Below are 20,607 nucleotides of genomic sequence, written 5' to 3'. Positions count from 1 at the left end.
CCAAGGACACAACGACAGCGACTCGAACCTGCAACCTTCCCATTACAGGGACGAGAGCTTAACTCCTGAGCCACCGTCGCCCGCCAAGTAAAAATATTATCTTGCAGGAAGCTAACATCCACAATGGTTAGAAATGGAAATAGGCAGTTGTGGGTTTTTTTCCAGTTTTTTTTTCTAATTGACCAGGTCACCTGTTTTACCACCTGTGAGGAGGATAACTAGATATAAAATTGTCAAATTCAACTAAGAGCAATAAACAGATGTTTGCATTCACATTTATTATAAGTACAATATAACATTTGAGATGAAGGCAAATATGACCACATTGCATCATTTAAAAAAAAAGAAAAAACAAAACCAGACTGACACATTAAAAAAAGCTATTTCCAGACATTCACATACAAAACCGAACACCGACAGAGTTATTAAAACATGGAGCTGCGTGCAAGTTATTAACGGTGATTCGTTTATGAAAGAGGAGGAAGAGAGGTGTAAAAGGCACAGCCAGCGCTCCGTTTCCCTTCCCATTAGACCTCATTATACCTGCCTTCTTGCTCCCCTGCAGGTAGAAAGTAACAAAAACAGTTGAAGAAGGGATTCAAAGTCAGGATGGATGCTTTCCAGCAGCAAAGATGTCTTTGGCTCCGGGGCTGTAATGTCACGGCCTGAGCTTGACTGCATTCGGCTCACGTGGGTTCCATTTGCAAGGCCATTTGGGAAGAGCGCAGTTCGATCCAGGGCCAGTTTGTCCAGACAGAGCTAACGGTAGTACACAACAGATGGAAACAGAGAGAGGAAGATGCCACGGACAGAGGCAATGACTATTTTTATCCCATAAAAGAAATAAAAAAAGCACAAAATGATCGTAACAGAAAAGTTGTCTCGCTTTAGAACTGGCAGGTAGATCCATACTTTCATGTTGCTTCCTCCAAAATCCACCCTGACCTTCTGACTGTTGCAGATGATATACGACGCATCAGAGCAGGATTTTGTTTTCGTTTTAGTAAAACAGCTGCTGCTAAGTTCACCAGAGATAGCATTCTGCAGACCTTAGCTGTAACAAGTGGTTATTTGAGCTACTTTTCCCTTTTTGACCCAGTCTGCCCATACTCCCCTGACCCCTGACATCAACAAGGCGGTTTCATCTAGACAACTGAATCTTACCGGGTGTTTTCTTTTTTTAAACCATTCTCCTTAACTCATTCACTGCCAGCCGTTTCCTGATCAGAAAGCTCGACTGCCAGCATTTTTGAGTGTTTTTACTGGTTTTTGAAGAGTCACTGAACATTGTGCTCTGTGATCATCTAGATGCCAAAACAAAGAGTAGACTCACTTCTTACAACAGGATGAATCCGTGTGTTTCTAGCGTTATCCGTTCTTTCATAATCTGTTGTCCAATTGTGAGCTTCAGTAGCTTTTCCGGTTCACGTTTTTTTTTTTCACATCAGTGGCCCAAAACGATCTCCTAATTCATGGATTTTCTGCTTCCTGATCACGTGATGTGTGACATAAGCGGATGAAGATCAGCTTTAGAGACGTGATGTTTAGAATCACAGTGCGGGGGCTCATTCCAATGCCTACCCCATAAAAAAAAGATGACTTTAGTCATCAATGGCAGTTAATGAGTTAAAGTAGTAATTTGAAACCCTTTTTACCTTATATTAGTTGTTGAATTCAGGCAACTTAGGGTGTCTAGTGTAGCAAACCCAAAAACCTGTTTCGTCACTGATCTGTGTAAATTAGTATTGTTGAAATGGCTACAGAGAAAAGCTGGTTTAACACAAACACACCATCTTAATTTGCTTGTCCCAGCCCACGTCCATGTTGGGAGTTTATAAACTTTAGTTGTGGTAATGCTTACCGCAGAACAACGCTAACCTGAGCGACTGCAAATGCTAGCTCGAGCTGTTGCTAAGAGTAGCCCGACCTAATACTGTCAGGTGAGATTGGCTGAGCTGAAGTGTAGCGGAGGTTGCTTGTAGCGTGGCTGTGTGACCCAGACGCGGATTGGCTAGCATTGGGTTGAACAGAGCATGCGGCTTTAATCTGGGAACGGCGACGCAGCGCTCGGAAAGAGCCGAGACTGAGCGGCAGTTCCGGATAAACAAGGAAGCTGACTTACTGGTGGTAGGCAGCGAGGAAAGATCTCTTTCCTGGTTTGAGGGCTGGTGAGCCTGAGAACTCGGGTCGATGTCTGGCATGAACGATGACTGAGTGATGTCTCAGCGGCAGCACTTCTGTAAATAGAGTCGGCGTGATGATGTCGTCGAGCCACGCCGGTGATGGGGATGCTGGGTAGTGTAGTGCTCTGCCTGTTGGTTCGGTAGGGGGTGGTCAGGAGGAGGAGTTTGTGAAAAATACGACAGCTAGCTCGAGCTATTGTTAAGGGTAGCCTGACCTACTGCTAATGCTAGCTCAAGCTATTGCTAAGGGTAGCCCGACCTACTACTAATGCTAACTCAAGCTATTACTAAGGGTAGCCCAACCTACTGCTAATGCTAGCTCAAACTATTGCTAGGGGAACCCCAATCTACTGCTAATGCTAGCTCAAGCTATTGCTAAGGGTAGCCCGACCTACTGCTAATGCTAGCTTGAGCTATTGCTAAGGGTAGCCCGACCTACTGCTAACGCTAGCTTGAGCTATTGCTAAGGGTAGCCCGACCTACTGCTAACGCTAGCTCAAGCTATCGCTAAGGGTATAGCCCGACCTACTGCTATTGCTAAGGGTAGCCCAGCCTACTGCTAACACTAGCTTGAGCTATTGCTAAGGGTACCCCGAGCCCGACCTCCCGCTAACGCTAGCTCGAGCTATTGCTAAGGGTAGCCCAACCTACTGCTAACAATAGCTCAATTTACTTCTATTGCCAGGCCAAGCTACTGCTAACATTAACCTGAGCTACTGTTAATGCTAGTCTAAGCTACTGCTTGGGTGAGGAAAACAACAGAGAAGAATATTGGAGACCCTTTCTCATCCTGGGATGTCCTGGGAATATCCAGACTTTGACTGAACAGTTGTATCCAAAACTCGCTGTCCTTGTCCTCTTCCTTATTTGTCCACATCTCCCCCCACCCGAATATTCCACGGATACTTACCTCCTTGTTTGTCCGTAAACCTCCGCACCACAACCCGCTGACACTCAGCAGTTTCTGAAATACCTGGACCAACCTATCTGACAGCAACAACCAGTAGTTGTCCACTCTGATGCTCAGTTTGCTTTAATCTGATGCCATGTAGCCTTCTGGTTAAATATTTCCGTCAGTGCACCCCAGGGCAGCTGTGGCTACATCGTAGCTCATCACCATCAGCGTGTGAATGTGTGTGTGAATGGATGAATGATACACTGTCGTGTAAAGTGCTTTGGAGTCCTTACTCTGAGAGACGCTATACAAGTGCGGGTCATTTATCATTTATGTTAACAGGTAATTAAAAGCCTAAAAAAATGGCCTTTGGTTTAATAGAAGAGCACATTGATGTTTTGCATGTTTACATTTACAGGTGAAGGTGGCAGACTCTGTGACTGAGGTGGAGCTGGAGGGGCTCACACCAGCGACAGAGTACACGGTAACCGTTTACGCTATGTATGGAGAGGAGGCCAGTGACCCCATGACCAGCCAGCAGACAACATGTGAGTCTCATTCTAGCGACTGAAACATGTTAAGATGATATCAGGGGAATTAAATGTTTCACATTTAAAGGAGCCAGGGCAAGAATTAACTTGTTTCCATGTCAGGAGCTTTAAATTTATTGCAGGATGGGTGAGATTTAATCAGCAAAACCATGTAACAACAACAAGGTTATCGTTCTAATCATGCAACAGAATCAGATTAATAATTCAGACATTGCAAGTGCAACTCCTGTTAAAGAATGTGAGCATGTCATTGCTTTTATGGGTCATATATGACTAGGGCTGCAGCTATCGAATATTTTTGTAATCGAGTACTCTGTCGAATCTTTTATCGATTAATCGAGTACTCTAATAAATTACACTTTTGCGTTTTTAAACCATTATATCAAATAGCATGTTATAAAATATGAAAGACCTCTTGAAATGAGAAAGCAATTGCCAGTTATTCAAGTTTTATTCAAAATTAGTTTTCAAAACTTCAGCACTTCAACTTTACTTCACAGTAAACAGATGCGAGCGGCTGCGGCCCAAACAGCACCAGAACCGCTCACGGCGCATGCGCAAACATGGCTCGCCAGCTGTTTCCCTATTAACACAAGTCCGTTTTAATTTCTACACTTTTTTTGTCTCACACTAACAAGGATTGTCGAAAGCATGTTTGCCGTGGTTATGTCAAATTATACTGATGACAAAACATTTATGTACTTTCTTTCATTTTCCTCCGCCACTCATAAACACCCGTGTCCTCCTGCAGCAATCCCGAGGGACAACGGACATCAATAACAACACAATAAAAAGTCCGACGTGTTGTAAAAACTGCTATTTTTAGCACATTTTAAGTCCGACGTGTTGCTACCAGACGTACGGTGTGAGCTGAAACTGAGTGCTACAAATGAAAAAGTCGCACAGTGTCTGCAGAACATATAGAAATACAGGTTAAAATGCATTATCTTGTAGAGGCTCCGAGTTCGCTTGCAGAAGTGACATTTACATGTGGATGTTTCCTGGTCAGGTTGCAGCATCGAGGAATATGGTGTGGTAGGCTAAATCCATTTTACAGTATTTACACTGGACTACGTTTTCCGCCTTACGACGGGAAAAACGGTCCCACACCTTTGACATTTTGTGTCTTTTTCGCACTCCACCGGGTAGGGCTGGGGGTAAACGATTATTTTTAAAACGATTATTCTGACGATTATTTTATCGAATAGTCGACTATTCTAATGACTATATAGACAATTAATCTAATGATTATTTTTCTATTGCACAGTGTTGGGGTTATTAGGAGCGAACAATTAGTAAGCTTCAACTTACTTTTGGATTCTTCAATAAATTCTGTAAATATGTAAATATTTACTGATTTATTAATTAATTAAGATATTCTTAGATATACGGGGCACCATTCCCCTTTTTCCGGGGAAAAATTGAATCCAAAACTCTTATCAGTCTTTCTTGAAGTTCGTAGAATCCTTGGAGCAGAGACTTCTCTTCGACACAACAAAGCTACTGGACACAAAAATCTGAATTTTATAACATTTAATTAACAATTTGTCAAATGAATAAACAGTGGAATAGATGAATAATAACCGTGTGATATGATTGAAGATGGATGTGTTTGCATGTGATGGAGGATGTATGAATGGGGTCCTTTGTTCTCACAAAGGAGTAGTGTGTATGTGTGTGTGTGTGTGTGTGTGCGTGTGTATGGATTCAAAATGGAGTCTTGAATACAAGATGGCTGACCCCTTTGTCTGGCTAAAGTGTGGGTGGCAACTTGCACTTTAACTTCCAAAGCACTTAGAATCAGTAGTAACTTAACCTTAAATCACTCAAAACATTTCAAAAGATCATGAAACAACACAAAAGATTAATCACAAATTAATATCTTTTAGTTTCAGCCTGGCCATGACAGAAACCATTTTAAGATACCAAACAATGATCAATAAGCAGTTTATTCTTTCAAAATGACCCGACGGACGTGTTTGGGACGAAAGAGGAAAACACGAAGCTACTTTTTAAGCAATAGACGCGGTTTATTGCTTATTTGAGACTATAGAGGAAACGGGAGAAGAAAAGGAGAGAAAAGAATGAGTTTCCTGATCACCAAAGCAGCAAGGCGTCCCCCGCTGTTATGACTTGACGGTTCTCCGTTTTTCTCCGCAGTTTCCGGCGTCATCCGTCGGTTTGATGCTTTCTCCGTTGTTTGGCGTTCACGAGTGTTTCTCCACGGGCTGGACAGAGACAACAAAGTTTCTTTCTGTGCTGAGTTATAACTTACAGCGTTTCTGAGAGCTGGATGGAGTTGTTGTTTCCCTCCGCGGGTTCTGTGTCCTCAAACATCAGCTGGAGGGGAGCAGAAACGAGCAGATCAGCGGTCCCGTGGGCTCAACTTGGCTCTTAGAGCTTCCGCGTGCTCAAAGAAGTCGGAGCGTTCGACAAGCGTGTCCTCACCGCCAGGTATCCTGGGCAAAAGAACGAGGTTTCTTTGTCTCTGCTGAAGATTTATGGTCTTAGTTTGCGGGAAAACTCCACGGCTTCCCGCACATGCGCAGAACGTGTTTCTGGTACTAGGCGGTGACGTCATCACAATGCTTCCGTGTGCAAAGCATCATGGGAAATGAAGTTTCTTGGCGCTGATGTGATTATTTGCTTTCCAGAGCAATTTAAGCACAGTCATTTTGGAGAAAATCACTGCATAGTAATTTCCTCATGAGGTCAGACCCTCAACATTCCCCCTTTTGGTTTCGGGGATCGCGCCCAAAGCTCGATCGTCGGAAGCACATATGGGTTTGTTCCTCATGAACGTAGGTCGACTTGATTGTCGGAAGCACAGGTGGGTTTGTCCCTTAGGACGTTGGTCTCCTTGGACGCCTTTGTCTTTGGTCTTTGTCTTGGATCCTGGCGCCTTTGGTCTTTGATCCTGGTCAGGCACAAAGAGGATAGGAAACGGGATAGTCCCCAACGCGCATAACGAGAAGAAGCCACTCACGCAGGTGGTACGCAATGATGATGTCGTCCATGCGAGAGGTAGTAGTGTAGAAGGAGGAAGGTCGGTGGGCGGTTAACTCCACGAGTGGACACAAAGGCATCTCACCGCCGGCCATACAGTTCAGTTTATGGAGCACGCGGTGATGTACGAGGTCCATAGTTCGCAAACGCGCATTGACCTATGTGGTCCCAAGATTCCCCCCTTTTTGGTCCAAAGGGTGGATCAGGACAGTCTTTGGGCTAAAACAAGGACCATAAAACTAAGAGGTACTACAATGTGCTGGTGCGTCAGACAGAGTCATTGACAGACTGAGCTGGGCCGGCACATAACCACTAGTTAATATGTGACCAAGTAAGAAACAAAAATACAGAAAACCCAAAAAAAAAAACATGTAACATATAACATCCAAGAAAATTCATAGCAACCTTGAGGTCTCATAAAATACATTCTTAGGTCATACATTCAGTGTGTAGCTTATAAAGAATGTGACATAATGCAACACTCAGATAAATATGTGAGGTAGACTAAAATGAGAACTACTCTTAGGGTTACAAAATAATAAAAAAAACGTTGCTCACCCCCTTTAGACAGGTGTGGTACATTAACGCTTGGAGTCTCCCCGAATGCGGTTACGAGGCACACCGTAGGTGAGCAAGTGCATCTTATCTTGGAGTTTATTAACACGCCTGTAGGCGGAATAAGCTATCACGGCCGTGATGAGCCATTCCATCCCCAGGGCGACCAATGTGCAGATTAAAGTCGTATAATCTGTGTCAATGTAGCGTCTTGGGCGTCAAAGTAAGTTCACGCGGGTTTTGTGTGAACTCAGCAAATTTGGTTCCTTCAATCAGTAATTGTTGGTCAATTTCTAAATCGATGGTAAAGTTATAACCCTGGAAAGCGTCCATGATCTCAATCTCCGAATCATGCTGTTCGAGGTTGAGGTGATGGAGTGTCAGGTTTCTAGTTCAAAGTGGAAATGCCTACCGTCCTTTCAAATACCAATGTTCAGCATCGACTTAAACCTATAGATGTGAGGTGTCACAATTATGGGAACATGTAACAGGAAACCGAGTTCTAATTTTCTGCATCAACGTGAATGGGAATTGCACTACCTAGGCTGTACGCTAGGTGGATTTGTGAAAGGTGCACAGTAGAGGGGTAGCAGCTGTCAAGCTAACTTTGAGCAGGTCCAGTGGTACCAAGTACGGGGAAATACGACTTTCAACCAAGCTGTCCAGCGTGGAACTTACTTCCCTGAGCAGGTCCTGCATCAAATCTCTCACCACTCGTGTGTACACAATATCCTGATGTATGGTTTCAGACAAAGTCTTGATTGCACGTAGAGATTCATTAATCAGAGCCTAGTATAAGTACCAGAGTACTCTGTAAGGTTTTAGTAGGTACATCCTGTTAGCGGTCTAGGAAGGAGTTTCTCTTGGTTAGTGAAAGTGACGGCGGGGGGGGGCCTGGTTCTTTGTCGGTTAGTACATGTTAGTGGGTTAAACGTGCACTTTCCCCCCCTTTCCATTTCCATGCATAGAACTATGTAGAGACTACGTCTACCTCCTGCGGGGAGTCTGGTCTCTGTACCCGCAGGGATGGTTTGACGTAGGGTTTGATTTGGTTTGCATGCACCCATTTGTAGACAGGCTCCTGTCTCGCTTTGGTGATGCGTAACCTGTATGCAACTGGAGAGAGTTTTGCCACGATCTCAAATGGTCCTGACCAGCGGGGCAGGAACTTCTTAGCTTTGCGTGCCGGTTGGGCGAACCGAAAGTAGAATACTTTGTCACCCACCTCGTATTCGCGGCTGGTTGTCTTTTGGTCGTAGTAGGCTTTAGCGCCTTCTACGTTGGTCTCCAGTTTCTTCTGAGCGTGCGCGAACGTAGCTCTGAGGTGTGTTTTCAAGTCTGCCACATACTGATTAGCGGTATAGGCAGTGGCAACACTGACATCCTCTGGGTGATACAGGAGGTGCAGTGGTAGAGTCATCAGTCTGCCGGTCATCATCTCAAAGGGCGTAACCCCCGTGGATCGCTGTGGAGTGGACCGTATGGCCATCAGGACCAGAGGGAGCTTGACGTCCCAGTCCTTCCCAGTGGAGCAGACGTACTTTTTGAGCATAGAGACGACCGTGCGGTTCATCCGTTCGACCTGTCCGGATGACTGTGGGTGATAGGGAAGGTGGAATCTCACTTCCACTCCCAGAAGTTCAAACAGGGACGTCATTACACTGGATGTGAAATGAGTTCCTCGGTCAGAGTCAATGCAGAGTGGAAGTCCCCATCAACTGAAAACGTGGTTAATCAGCAGTACAGCGGTTGTGACGGCTGTATCGTTTGGCGCTGGAAGGCATTCCACCCACTTTGTGAAACTGCAAGTTACAGTTAGCATATATTTGTTTCCTCTTGCCGATTTGGGAACCGGTCCAACCCAGTCGATCTGCAGGTGGGACCAAGGGAAGGTTATTCCCCTGCGTTGCAGTGGTGCTCTAGCAAGCGGCTGGGAGGGTTGAAACTGGGCACAGACGAGGCAGCCTTGGACATAGCTGTGTACGTCCTTGGACATCGACGGCCAATATGCTACTTCTGTCAGTGACGCGAGGGTAGCTTTTGCTCCGCGGTGACCTCCAACCGGAGTGTCGTGGGCGTAGGCAAGCATGACTCCTCTGTGGTCAAGTGGAACAACCCAGCGCGGCGGGCTGTGATCGTCACGCATGTAAACTAACAAATCGTTTTGTAGTTTCAGGTGCGCGAGTTGACGATGCAGGGTTACCAAATCTCGGCTTGCACCAATAGGTGGTGATGGTTGTTTAGACATCGGGCCCTTTTGGAGAAGCTCGCGGATGAGCTTCAGGTCAGGATCTTGTTCCTGCATGGTGACTAGGTCCGCGTCCTGTGGTTGTCTGCCTAGAAACACGGGTACCCCAATGTTCTGAGGTTCGTCTGCCTGTTTAGCATGGCGACGAGTAATCGTACAGACCTCGTGAACGGCCTTGGGTGGAAGCCACTCGTCTTTGAATTCCCAGCAGGTTCCCTGGTCAGCACCGAGATTAGCAAGGCGGTCAGCTTCGTCATTACCATCTTTCTCTGGACCTATGGTCCTGGAGTGACCTTTGACCTTTTTCCAGTAGACCATTATGCCTTTCTCAGTGGTGAGCAGATCACACGCTAGGAATAACTCCGAGTGTTTCACATCTCTGTTCCTGGCGTTTTTCATGTGGTTCTCCTTCCACATGGGGAAGTGAGAAATGAAGCTGTGTCTAGCGTAGTTTGAATCTGAGCAAAGGACGATTTGAGTGATGTCCAAGGCTGCCGCCTGCTGGAGGGTTATCAACACTGCAGCAATTTCAGCGTACTGACTAGACTTTTGGCCCAACCGGTAGTGATTTGGTTGCTTAGTGTCACAGTCCACCCAAACGACTCCAACCCCAGCACGGAGCTGGCCTTCGTGAAGATAGGCACATCCGTCAGTGTAAACTTTCGGAAGCCCTTGGCAAACATTCTCATCAAAGTAGCGATGATTGTATGCGGTTGGGTAGACTGCGGCAGGTGTGTCCAGGGGGCCCACGACGGAGTCAGAGTCACAGTGCTGGCAGCCAGCTAGCCCTTGTCCTAGCGCTAGCTTGGTGTTCTGACCATACTTGACCTCAATGTTGTATCCTTGGAGCACCATCATCCACGTCGCAATGCGGCTGTTTGACACTCTTCCTTCGCGCAGACGCTGGCTGTTTAGGAAGGTGACGGGCTGATGACACGTTTCAATGATCACTTTCTGTCCACCGATGTAACTACGAAAGCGTTCGACGGCCCAGACTGTAGAGAGGAGAGCTCTCTCGCAGTCTGAGAACTGGAGTTCCACCTTGCTCAGAGGCTTGCTGGCGTATGCCACAACTCTCATGTCCTGATCGTGTTTCTGCTTCAAAGCAGCGCTCAGGCAGTGAGAGGAGAAAGTAGCCTCTATGTAGAACTCTTTATCCTTGTCTGGGTAAGCCAGACAGGGTGCGGACGCCAACTTCTGTTTTAGGAACTGGAAGGAGAGTTCTTGGGGTCTGTCCCACACGAAAGGTGTGTCGTTCCGAAGCAGCTCAGTGAGGGGCCTCGCTGTTTCAGCGTACTCCTCAATGAACTGTCTGGAGTAGTTGCAGACTCAGAGGAAGCTCCTGAGTTCAGTCAGATTAGCTGGGGCTTTGATGTCCTGAATGGCTCTAATGCGTCCCGCTTGGGGCTCGACTCCATTAGGGCCAACCAGCAGTCCAACATACTCCACTTTGGTTCGACACCACTGTCCCTTGAGAATCGCCAATTTAGCTCCGGCGTCAGCGAGCTGTTGCAGCACGTGACGGAGTTCGGCCAGGTGCTCCTCGAAGGTTCGACTCCTCATCAAGATGTCATCGACATATATGAGGTTCCCTCTGGAAGCAGCATCTGACATGGCTTTGTGGAGGAAGATGTTGAACTCTGCAGGTGAGTTAGAGTAGCCAAAGGGGCAGCGGTTCCAAGTATATTGGCGATTTCCAAAGGAGAAAGCCAGTTTATACTGGTCCGCCGGCTCAACCTTCATGGTCCAGAAGCCGTTGGCTACGTCAACCGTAGAGAAGAAACGAGCATCTCTGACTCTGGCTAGCTCTTGATCTAAATGGATCATAGGCCACCTGGAGAGAGGTACCTGTTTGTTCAGTGCACGATAGTCTATGGTGAGACGCCATTTCCCAGTCGGTTTCAGAACCGGCCAGATGGGAGAGTTGTAAGTGGAGTTACACTCTCTGATGATGTTTTTCTCCTTCAGCTGATCGAGGATCTCCTGGATCGACTCATAAGCAGCGAGGGGAATCTTGTACTGACGTACAAAAGTAGGAGGGGCATTCGGGTTCGTTGGAATGCGAACCGTATGCAGGTTTGTGAGTCCACAGTCCAGGGAGTCCCTGGATAAGACGGACTGAAACTCGTAGAACAGGCTTCTAAGCTCTGCTCTCTGCTCCTCTGACTCCAGCGCATCCGCTTTGTCAAGCTGCTGGCTGACTTCGGCCTCGAAGCCGTCATAAGGTTCAGAGGAGGAGGGTCTCTGATGTTCCGGGCTTTCAACCGGTGACTCAGAGGGTTGAGTATTTATTGCAAAAACCGTTAGACACTGACCGCAGTCAGTATCTAAGGTTGCACTGCAAATAGGTTCCTCAGGAAGGGCTTCATGCCGCTTGATGGTAATCATTTGTGAAGGGAAAGTACTGAATGTGTCTACACCAACCTGTCTGTCGTTCAAGAACAACGGAAGTTGTCCGATCACGGGGACTGAAAGTTCGAAGTCATGGAATGAGCTATCTATCAGCATGCCCAAGGGCTTTCCTGCCGGCAGGTGGATAGGACTCTGGGTCGGATTTTCGACCAACAAGTACGCAGAACGATTGTTCAGCTCCAAGAGTGGCGTGCCACAGACGGCTAAGTTGAGCTCCAAGAAGTGCGGTGATGGCTGGAAGAAGGCCTGTGTGCCTGGCAGCTTCTGATGCTTCATCAGAGTCAGACGAACAGGCACTCCTTTGACCAGTGGGGGCAGAACCGTGCTGGCCTCAACCACTGCACGGCAGGCCTGTGGAATGGTCTGTCCGGACAGCAAGTGTTCACGGCCTTCTGAGCGAGGCTCAGAGGAAGGTGTGGCTCGGGCCCAAAGGACTTGATTGCAAGTGTCCAGCTGGGCACCGAGTCGAACCAGCAGATCTGCTCCGATGAGTGCAGGTGGATCAAGCTGTGGTATGATGCTGAATGTATGTGTGAGCTGTCTTGCTCCAAGTTGGATAGTCAGAGAGCAGACCTCTGGCGCTTTCAGGAGCCTCTGCGGCCAAGTAGGTGACAAGAGCCGATGGCTACGTGTCACGCTGACCAGAAGGGGGTCCTTCTGACGCAGGTGTTCAAACGTCTGCTGGCTGATGGCTGACTTTTCAGACCAAAGAGCAAGGCGAGCATCTGAGATGTGGGTGCAGTTGATGGTAAGACCACCAACTATGTGTGGTGCATATGGCTGCAGGCTGACGTTCTTCAGCGAGCAGAGAAAAGATGAATGTGTGCGGAACGGAGTTCCAGGAGCGGTTTCATGCCTTTGCAGGCGGACATCGTCTGTGGGAGCCGTAGGGAGGGGCATGACCTTGGAACAAGGGTTTTGCGGCTCACTTATGCTGACTTCAAGAATGGAGGATGGTCGGCTGCTATCTGGGTTCCAGGGCTTAGGTGTGTCCACCTGGGCCCACAGTTGACCCTTCTGGCAGTCGATGAGGGGAGCTAGACGTTCAAGCAGGTCCTGACCAACGAGAAGTGGTTCAGTGTCTAGCTGGCAGACATAAAACGGGTGAACCAGAGTCATGTCTTGGAAGGTGATGTCCAGCCACGCCCGGTGAGTGATACACTCCCGGGTCTGGGTGTAGCTGGTGATTTTCAGGTCACAGGGTTCTACCTGGACTGGTTTCCCGAGCGACCGCATGGTGTCAGACACGCGATGGAACAGTGTGGAGCACATCAGGGTGATTTCTGAGCCGGTATCCAGCAGAGCATCAACCTGTATGCACCCACCTACGTTGGTGCTACAGTACAAACGGCGAGCATGATCATGGTTTGTTAAGTCACCGAGGAACTTCAGAAATTTAGTATCTGGTTTCTCTGGGGGGTAGATTTCAGGAGACTCCTGTGATCTACCAGTAGTGTTCCCCCAGCTGATCAGGTAGGTCCTGGCCACGCTGGGGGGTTGAGCCACGCCTAGTCATGCGGACGTTGGCTCTGGGTCTGGCTTCTTAGAAGACGACTTTGGTGCAGGGGTTTCTTCTGCAGATCTCAGCTGTTCCTTCTGTTTAGCTAGAAACTGCTGAAACATCTCCTGGACGTCGGCTTTGGTCAAGTACTCACCTGCGGACTCGTGTTCGGGACCTACCTGTGGGCGGCGCTCCTTAAACCTTCCACTGTTCCGACCTGCTTGCCGTTGGTTTTGGTTGGGCCACTTCCTGTCTGATTGTCCAGACCTAGGCAGCCAATCAGCACCCCCCTTCCCCTGTTGAGGAGATTGGGACTGCTCTCGCGGTTTAACAGGTCTAGGTTTAGCAGATTTTGGCTTAGTGGGTGGAGCTTCTGTGCCTTCAAGCTCCAAACACGGCTCGGCGTCAGGAGCTAGGTGCATGACGCGGTGATGTGCGTCAGGCTTTTGGGGCTTTCCGCCGGCTTCCCAAGCCTGTTGAGCGTATCTCCTAATCTCCTGAGTTGTCAGTTTCTTCATCCGACAATACATTGAGACTTCGGATCGAACACACTCGTGCAGGTTGTGAATGAACAGGGATCTGAAGGCAGGGTCTTCCTCGAGCCCAGGGCCGTTTCGACCTTGGAAATAAGCACTTTTGAGTCGGCGATAATACTCTCTTGGGGGTTCGTTTCTCCCGTGTTTGATGGAGAAGGCCCCCATTGTAGCTGACGCAGAGTCTGCATACGTGGCGTATTCATCCCTCAACGCTCGGCAGAGCGAGGAGTACCGATCACGAATGTCAGGTGGTAGAGTTTCCATGAAACCGTGCACCGTTCTAGATGTGGTTTTCCAAATTAGCTTGAGCTTTTCCCTTGAAGAGGGTGCTGGAAGATCAAGCAGACAACGTTCTATCTCCCTGAGATAATCGTCGACGTTGGATTCATTGGTGTTAGGATCAAAGCGTTCTATGTCTTTAGCTAGCGATTCAATTTGACGTACACGGAGCCCTGACTCACGGTACGGCGCGTCATCCTCTGACGCTGACCCACGGTCTGTCTCAGAGGGCGCTGGATATCGCTGGTGTGCTCTGGGCTCCCAATGTTGACTCCTGGGGCCCAAATCAGGGTCCGGCATGTTGTGGCGGGCTGCTGGCACGTCACGTGGGTGTCTTGGGAGGTCCTCCTCCCGGAGCACGTCTGCGTAGTGCAGCCTGCGTCTTTCAACTGGGGCTTCTGCGTAATACGCTTTGTCCGGGTACGGACTGGCGTATGATGCTTTGTCCTGCAGCTGGTTATCGGCATGCCGAATACCGGAGTAGCTAGGATGGGTGGATGGTTGAGGTGCAGCTTGGGGTGCATAACCCCAATCGGCACCTTGCACCCTTCGTGGACTGGGGGAGCGGTCTAAATAGAGGTGCCGCTCAGCTGGTCGACTTCTCACTGATTGAGAAGGCCGTGAAGATGAGGGTGGTGGTCCAACCTGGGGTTCGAGGGCGAACTGCCCTCGGCCCCTAGATGGTCCTGAATGCCCTATAGTGTGTGTAGGGAACGGGGCCGAAGGTTGGGACAGATAAGCTTCATCTCTCCCCTGCGGCGTGCGTCCGTCCAGAGAGTCCCACACCACATACTGTTGATTATCGTATGGAGCCGTATCAGGAGGTAGCCTACCTTTACGGCGGGACGGCGGTCCCTCGCTACCTTGGGTGGAGGGAACCAATTGGTCTTTGGCGATCGTCCTGGGCGGACCCTGGTTGGCTTTGCCGGCTTGCTTTCGTACCGGTGTGGGAGAGCACTCTGGCTCAGCCTCAGAGTCACGGTGTTCCCCCCCTTCCCACTGTCTGTTGTCATCAGCAGAAGGGGGCGGGGTCTCCTCCCCATCTTCCCCAGAATCGGTGCGGGTGTCGTCTTCCTCGATCAGCCTTCCATTTCGCTGTTTTTCAGCTAGCATACTCTGGAGGTTCATGATCTTCTGACCACGTTGGAGTCCTCTCTGATAGAGGATCAGGGCTAACTTAGCTAAGTGAACCTGGATTGGTTTTGTACCATCCGGGTTTTCTATTTGATCAATTACAGCTTCTAGCTCGTCGCTACGCTGTTCTTCAGTGAAATCCCTAGAAGGGTAGTCGGGTTCTCGAGCAACCGCGACCAGTTTGGACAATAATTGTCCAGAAAGTAGGCCAGGTTCATAGTCGTGGGCCGCAGCGCCACCTGGTTGCTGGGAGTTGGTCAGGTCACTACTCTGTCCCTCCATTTTAACAACCGAACCAAAAATAGCCTAGTAGAGCTTCTGCAGATAGCTCAAACTGCACCTTTTGGGCAGCAACTGCTAGCTTTGTAGCAGAAAAACACTAAATTAACCTTTGTGCGCACAGGTTTTAGCGTTTTAAGATTGCACGGAATGCCGTGACTGACGCTTAAAATACTATTCCTTTCAGTATTTTAGCAAAAGCTGGTGCGTTGCCGTAGCAACGTCTTACAACACTTGCAGTGTTAAATATGCTAGTTATTCCTTCAGAATATTAGCAAACAAGGTGTTATCAGTCTTTGAGTGAAGGTTTCAGTTAGTTATAATAGCCACTGTGAGTTAAAGTCGCTAAATTAGCAGTTAATTTTAGCCTAAAAGGGTTAGTCAGAATTACTTACACGCTGCACCTTTAATGAGGAACTGAATTTTAACCTAAAAGGTTAGCCAGAATTAATTACACGTTGCACCTTTAAGGAAAAACTGAATTTTAACCTAAAAGGTTAGCCAGAATTAATTACACGTTGCACCTTTAAGGAAAAGCTGAATTTTAACCTAAAAGGTTAACCAGAATTAATTTACACGTTGCACCTTTAAAGAAGCACTGAGTTACTGGTGAGAGTTCGATGCAGCTTCCTGCTCAGCGAAATCAGCACCACTCTGTTGCTGGTTCAAGGCTGAACAACGGATTATTTTTAATTCAAGCTCTTTGGATTTATTTGTTTGTTTGTGCCGGATAGAAATCTCTGTGTATCCAAGCCTCACGCGGGCTGCACCAATAAAATGTTGGGGTTATTAGGAGCGAACAATTAGTAAGCTTCAACTTACTTTTGGATTCTTCAATAAATTCTGTAAATATGTAAATATTTACTGATTTATTAATTAATTAAGATATTCTTAGATATACGGGGCACCATTCCCCTTTTTCCGGGGAAAAATTGAATCCAAAACTCTTATCAGTCTTTCTTGAAGTTCGTAGAATCCTTGGAGCAGAGACTTCTCTTCGACACAACAAAGCTACTGGACACAAAAATCTGAATTTTATAACATTTAATTAACAATTTGTCAAATGAATAAACAGTGGAATAGATGAATAATAACCGTGTGATATGATTGAAGATGGATGTGTTTGCATGTGATGGAGGATGTATGAATGGGGTCCTTTGTTCTCACAAAGGAGTAGTGTGTATGTGTGTGTGTGTGCGTGTGTATGGATTCAAAATGGAGTCTTGAATACAAGATGGCTGACCCCTTTGTCTGGCTAAAGTGTGGGTGGCAACTTGCACTTTAACTTCCAAAGCACTTAGAATCAGTAGTAACTTAACCTTAAATCACTCAAAACATTTCAAAAGATCATGAAACAACACAAAAGATTAATCACAAATTAATATCTTTTAGTTTCAGCCTGGCCATGACAGAAACCATTTTAAGATACCAAACAATGATCAATAAGCAGTTTATTCTTTCAAAATGACCCGACGGACGTGTTTGGGACGAAAGAGGAAAACACGAAGCTACTTTTTAAGCAATAGACGCGGTTTATTGCTTATTTGAGACTATAGAGGAAACGGGAGAAGAAAAGGAGAGAAAAGAATGAGTTTCCTGATCACCAAAGCAGCAAGGCGTCCCCCGCTGTTATGACTTGACGGTTCTCCGTTTTTCTCCGCAGTTTCCGGCGTCATCCGTCGGTTTGATGCTTTCTCCGTTGTTTGGCGTTCACGAGTGTTTCTCCACGGGCTGGACAGAGACAACAAAGTTTCTTTCTGTGCTGAGTTATAACTTACAGCGTTTCTGAGAGCTGGATGGAGTTGTTGTTTCCCTCCGCGGGTTCTGTGTCCTCAAACATCAGCTGGAGGGGAGCAGAAACGAGCAGATCAGCGGTCCCGTGGGCTCAACTTGGCTCTTAGAGCTTCCGCGTGCTCAAAGAAGTCGGAGCGTTCGACAAGCGTGTCCTCACCGCCAGGTATCCTGGGCAAAAGAACGAGGTTTCTTTGTCTCTGCTGAAGATTTATGGTCTTAGTTTGCGGGAAAACTCCACGGCTTCCCGCACATGCGCAGAACGTGTTTCTGGTACTAGGCGGTGACGTCATCACAATGCTTCCGTGTGCAAAGCATCATGGGAAATGAAGTTTCTTGGCGCTGATGTGATTATTTGCTTTCCAGAGCAATTTAAGCACAGTCATTTTGGAGAAAATCACTGCATAGTAATTTCCTCATGAGGTCAGACCCTCAACAACAGTTAATAAAAACCAAAAAAAATCTCTAATAAATTCCTCAAAAAAATTGATAAATTGTTACTGTAAGAGAATAAACACTACAGGCCTTCCATTTTGTATAACACTGCTTTTATTGTGTTGTGTTTGGTTATATTCTGGTCACATGTAGAACGTGGGAAAGCAGGCTGCTGCCTGAGAGGTGGTTGGAGACGGAGTGTCTCCATACTGCTTTGTTTTGGTCACTTATGTGCGTGAGGCGAGTGGTGTTACGACTCTTCCTGGGGAGTTTGGCTCCTGTGCAAAAAGGAAGGGACAATAACGGGATTTAAAAGTTAAAATGATGATCAGGTTTATTTACAACAACAAAAAAACATAAATCTTTCCATCCACAGGTTGGGAATAATAAAACTAATTCTGCCTGTGGGGAATTAAAACAAACGTACAAATAACTAGGAATGTCACACTGGGCAAAGATTACAGGGTTCTGGACCAAAATAAGCATCTCCAAAGGTCCAACTCTAAACTGGGCGGTTAAACCAAACTCAAGGTGATATTTTAAACTAAACCGAAAACCCACAACACTCTAAATGTAATAAAAGGGAACAAAACAGATGAACTCTACACCAAAACGTAACAGCTTATCCAAACGCAAGAAGCTGTTAGCGAAAATGCTAACAGTAGCTTTACCAACGTTAAGTTAAAGTTACCAAGTTTGAATAAACCAAAAACACCCAGCGGCAAACAGACCAGCACGGAGGAGAGACTGCTACCACCAAAACAGCTCTCCTAATGTCTGAAAGAAGCTCCTTAATGAAGGGAGAAGCGCTCCCGGTGATTTTCTACATCTGCGATAGAGACGGAGCAGCGCATTTGACCCCGGAAGTTGTTGTCCGTTGCCGGGAGACGAGGGCGGGCAAAACAGGAAAGGAATCTAGTAGCGGGAAAACGTTGTTCCGGGTCTTCGGTATTTGGTGGAGATGTTAGTGAAGGTGGAGAAGAGGGCGAACTAGAGGAAAAACAGGCTGATTCCTCCTCTATTTACAAACTCTTGGGGATGCAACAAGTGGGCGCGGTGCGTCGACTACCGGATCTGACGTCGACAAATTTTTAGAATCGAGCAGTCGACGTCATCGAGGCTTCGCAACAGCCCTACCACCGGGGTCCACGTTGTCCGCCATGGCTTAAAAGAAAGTTAAGTTGCGTTCGCTACTCGCGTGTGCATTCAGTGCAGTGTGTATGTGCGTCGCTTATTTCGGTCCGGGTGAAACGTGACCACGGGCGATTGCAAAGTCATGAATTAATTAAACATGAATTAAACGAAGCTTCGAGGCAGAGAATTTGACTCGAGGATTTTTTTGTACTCGAATTATTCGAGGTACTCGAGGAATCGTTTCAGCCCCATATATGACATAAACATAAGGTGTTTGTTTTCATTTGAAAGGTTGATGCCAAACAGTCTTACAAAGCAGGTCCCAACTCGTTACTGAGCCGTAAAATAAAATCTATTTAAACATAAAGTACAGGACTGTTTTATGAACTGTTGACACAGTTTTATTTTGAAAACTCTTATATTTTTACAACCCCGGGGTTATAAATCGCTGTCATTCCCACCTCTAAACTCACAAAACATTTAGATTCAGCTGCTGGCTTGGGATGAAACCAAGCGCCTCATTCAGGACACGTGTCTCTGCACAGAGATCTCTTACTTTGCTGATTAATGTTCTTTAGAAGAAGGCGGAAACGGCTTTCTAACCCAAACATTACAGCAGTTATTTCCCCTGATTGGCTTTTGCTCCCTACTTGAACATTTTCTAATCAGTGGAATCAGCTGCTGGGTTATATTTACTTTTCATTTGCACAATGTTTGATTGTAGTTGGTTAGCTCTTCCAGCACAGCTGCACCAAGCTCAAGTCACGTCCCGGATTTTTTTTTCTTAATTTTCTCGCCCTCAGACAAAACCAGCTGTCTGCCTTACCAAAATCCCTGCACAGCCCTGCTTCCAGCATCCACGTTTACAGCTATTTTCTGCACCTCACTCTCATTTGTTAAAGTTTTGAAACCTTGATTAGAGTATTTTCTTCTCTGTGCTGTCTCCAAGCCCCTCATCATTCTTACTAATTTATGTTTTATGAAGTCTCTTTTAAGGATTGAGGCTTGTGGCTTTAAGTCGAGGCATGTTTATGTTTTTACGACGCGCGTCAGGCTCTAAATGCAGGTCAGATGAGGTCGTGGCGGCCGCTGGAGGGAGACAGTGGCGGTTTTTGGGGCGAGGAGCTTGAGGTCACGTCTGAAATAAAGTTGCGACTCATTCAAGAAGAGACTTGATCCAAAAAAGTATAGAAAATAGATGAAAATAGAAAATAGATGGGGAAACGCTCAGAAAAAGCCACATAGATCTACGTCACATTCAGTAGCATTCATGGACTCACCCATCTGGCCTTGCGACGGGGGGAAAGGCTGTTGTTGATGTAGAGTCCAGGGGTAGAGTAGAGCACGTCCCAGCTAGTGAAAGCTAACTGTTAGCATTAGCAACTCCACCATTAGAACTCCTTCAGGTTTGTGTTATTTGTGGAGATTAAGCATCAACGTTGCAAAGCATTTGCCGTCAGCGGTAGAGTCATGTTGCTGTTATCCAATCATAAGTGAGATGTCCAAATATCATGAAATGATAATAACTAAGACTCCTAATCCTGCCGTTTTCTGGCCCCTACTTGTCCGGCTAACTTCTACTTCCTGAAACAGGAGCGCCAGAGCTTTTTTTCTACAATTCCATTTACTAGGCATGCATTTATACTAGAGTTTATTGCAAATGTGTTG

The 20,607-nt window shown here is 46.8% G+C and overlaps 2 protein-coding genes across 5 annotated transcripts in view; one reads left to right on the top strand and one right to left on the bottom strand.

Annotated features, from left to right (window-relative positions):
• The window catches only part of LOC107394420 (collagen alpha-1(XIV) chain), a 260,498-nt gene that overhangs the window by 145,925 nt on the left and 93,966 nt on the right, over positions 1-20,607 (top strand). For all 4 annotated transcript variants that reach the window (XM_054744996.2, XM_054744994.2, XM_054744993.2 and 1 more), the window contains one exon: positions 3,497-3,626. In XM_054744996.2, coding sequence (XP_054600971.2) covers positions 3,497-3,626 — 130 coding nt within the window. The remainder of the gene's footprint in view (positions 1-3,496; positions 3,627-20,607) is intronic.
• On the bottom strand, positions 13,363-17,838 carry LOC139064297 (uncharacterized). The gene is made up of 2 exons (XM_070547645.1): positions 16,129-17,838; positions 13,363-16,068 (listed from the first exon to the last, which is right to left on the bottom strand). Exon 2 carries the CDS (start codon positions 15,580-15,582, stop codon positions 13,363-13,365), a length of 2,220 nt encoding a protein of 739 aa, XP_070403746.1. The 5' UTR covers positions 15,583-16,068; positions 16,129-17,838.

This window comes from Nothobranchius furzeri, chromosome 19, assembly GCF_043380555.1.
Source record: "Nothobranchius furzeri strain GRZ-AD chromosome 19, NfurGRZ-RIMD1, whole genome shotgun sequence".
In the NCBI taxonomy this organism is placed as follows: Eukaryota; Metazoa; Chordata; class Actinopteri; order Cyprinodontiformes; family Nothobranchiidae; genus Nothobranchius; species Nothobranchius furzeri.
This window is presented reverse-complemented; position numbering and strand designations above follow the sequence as displayed.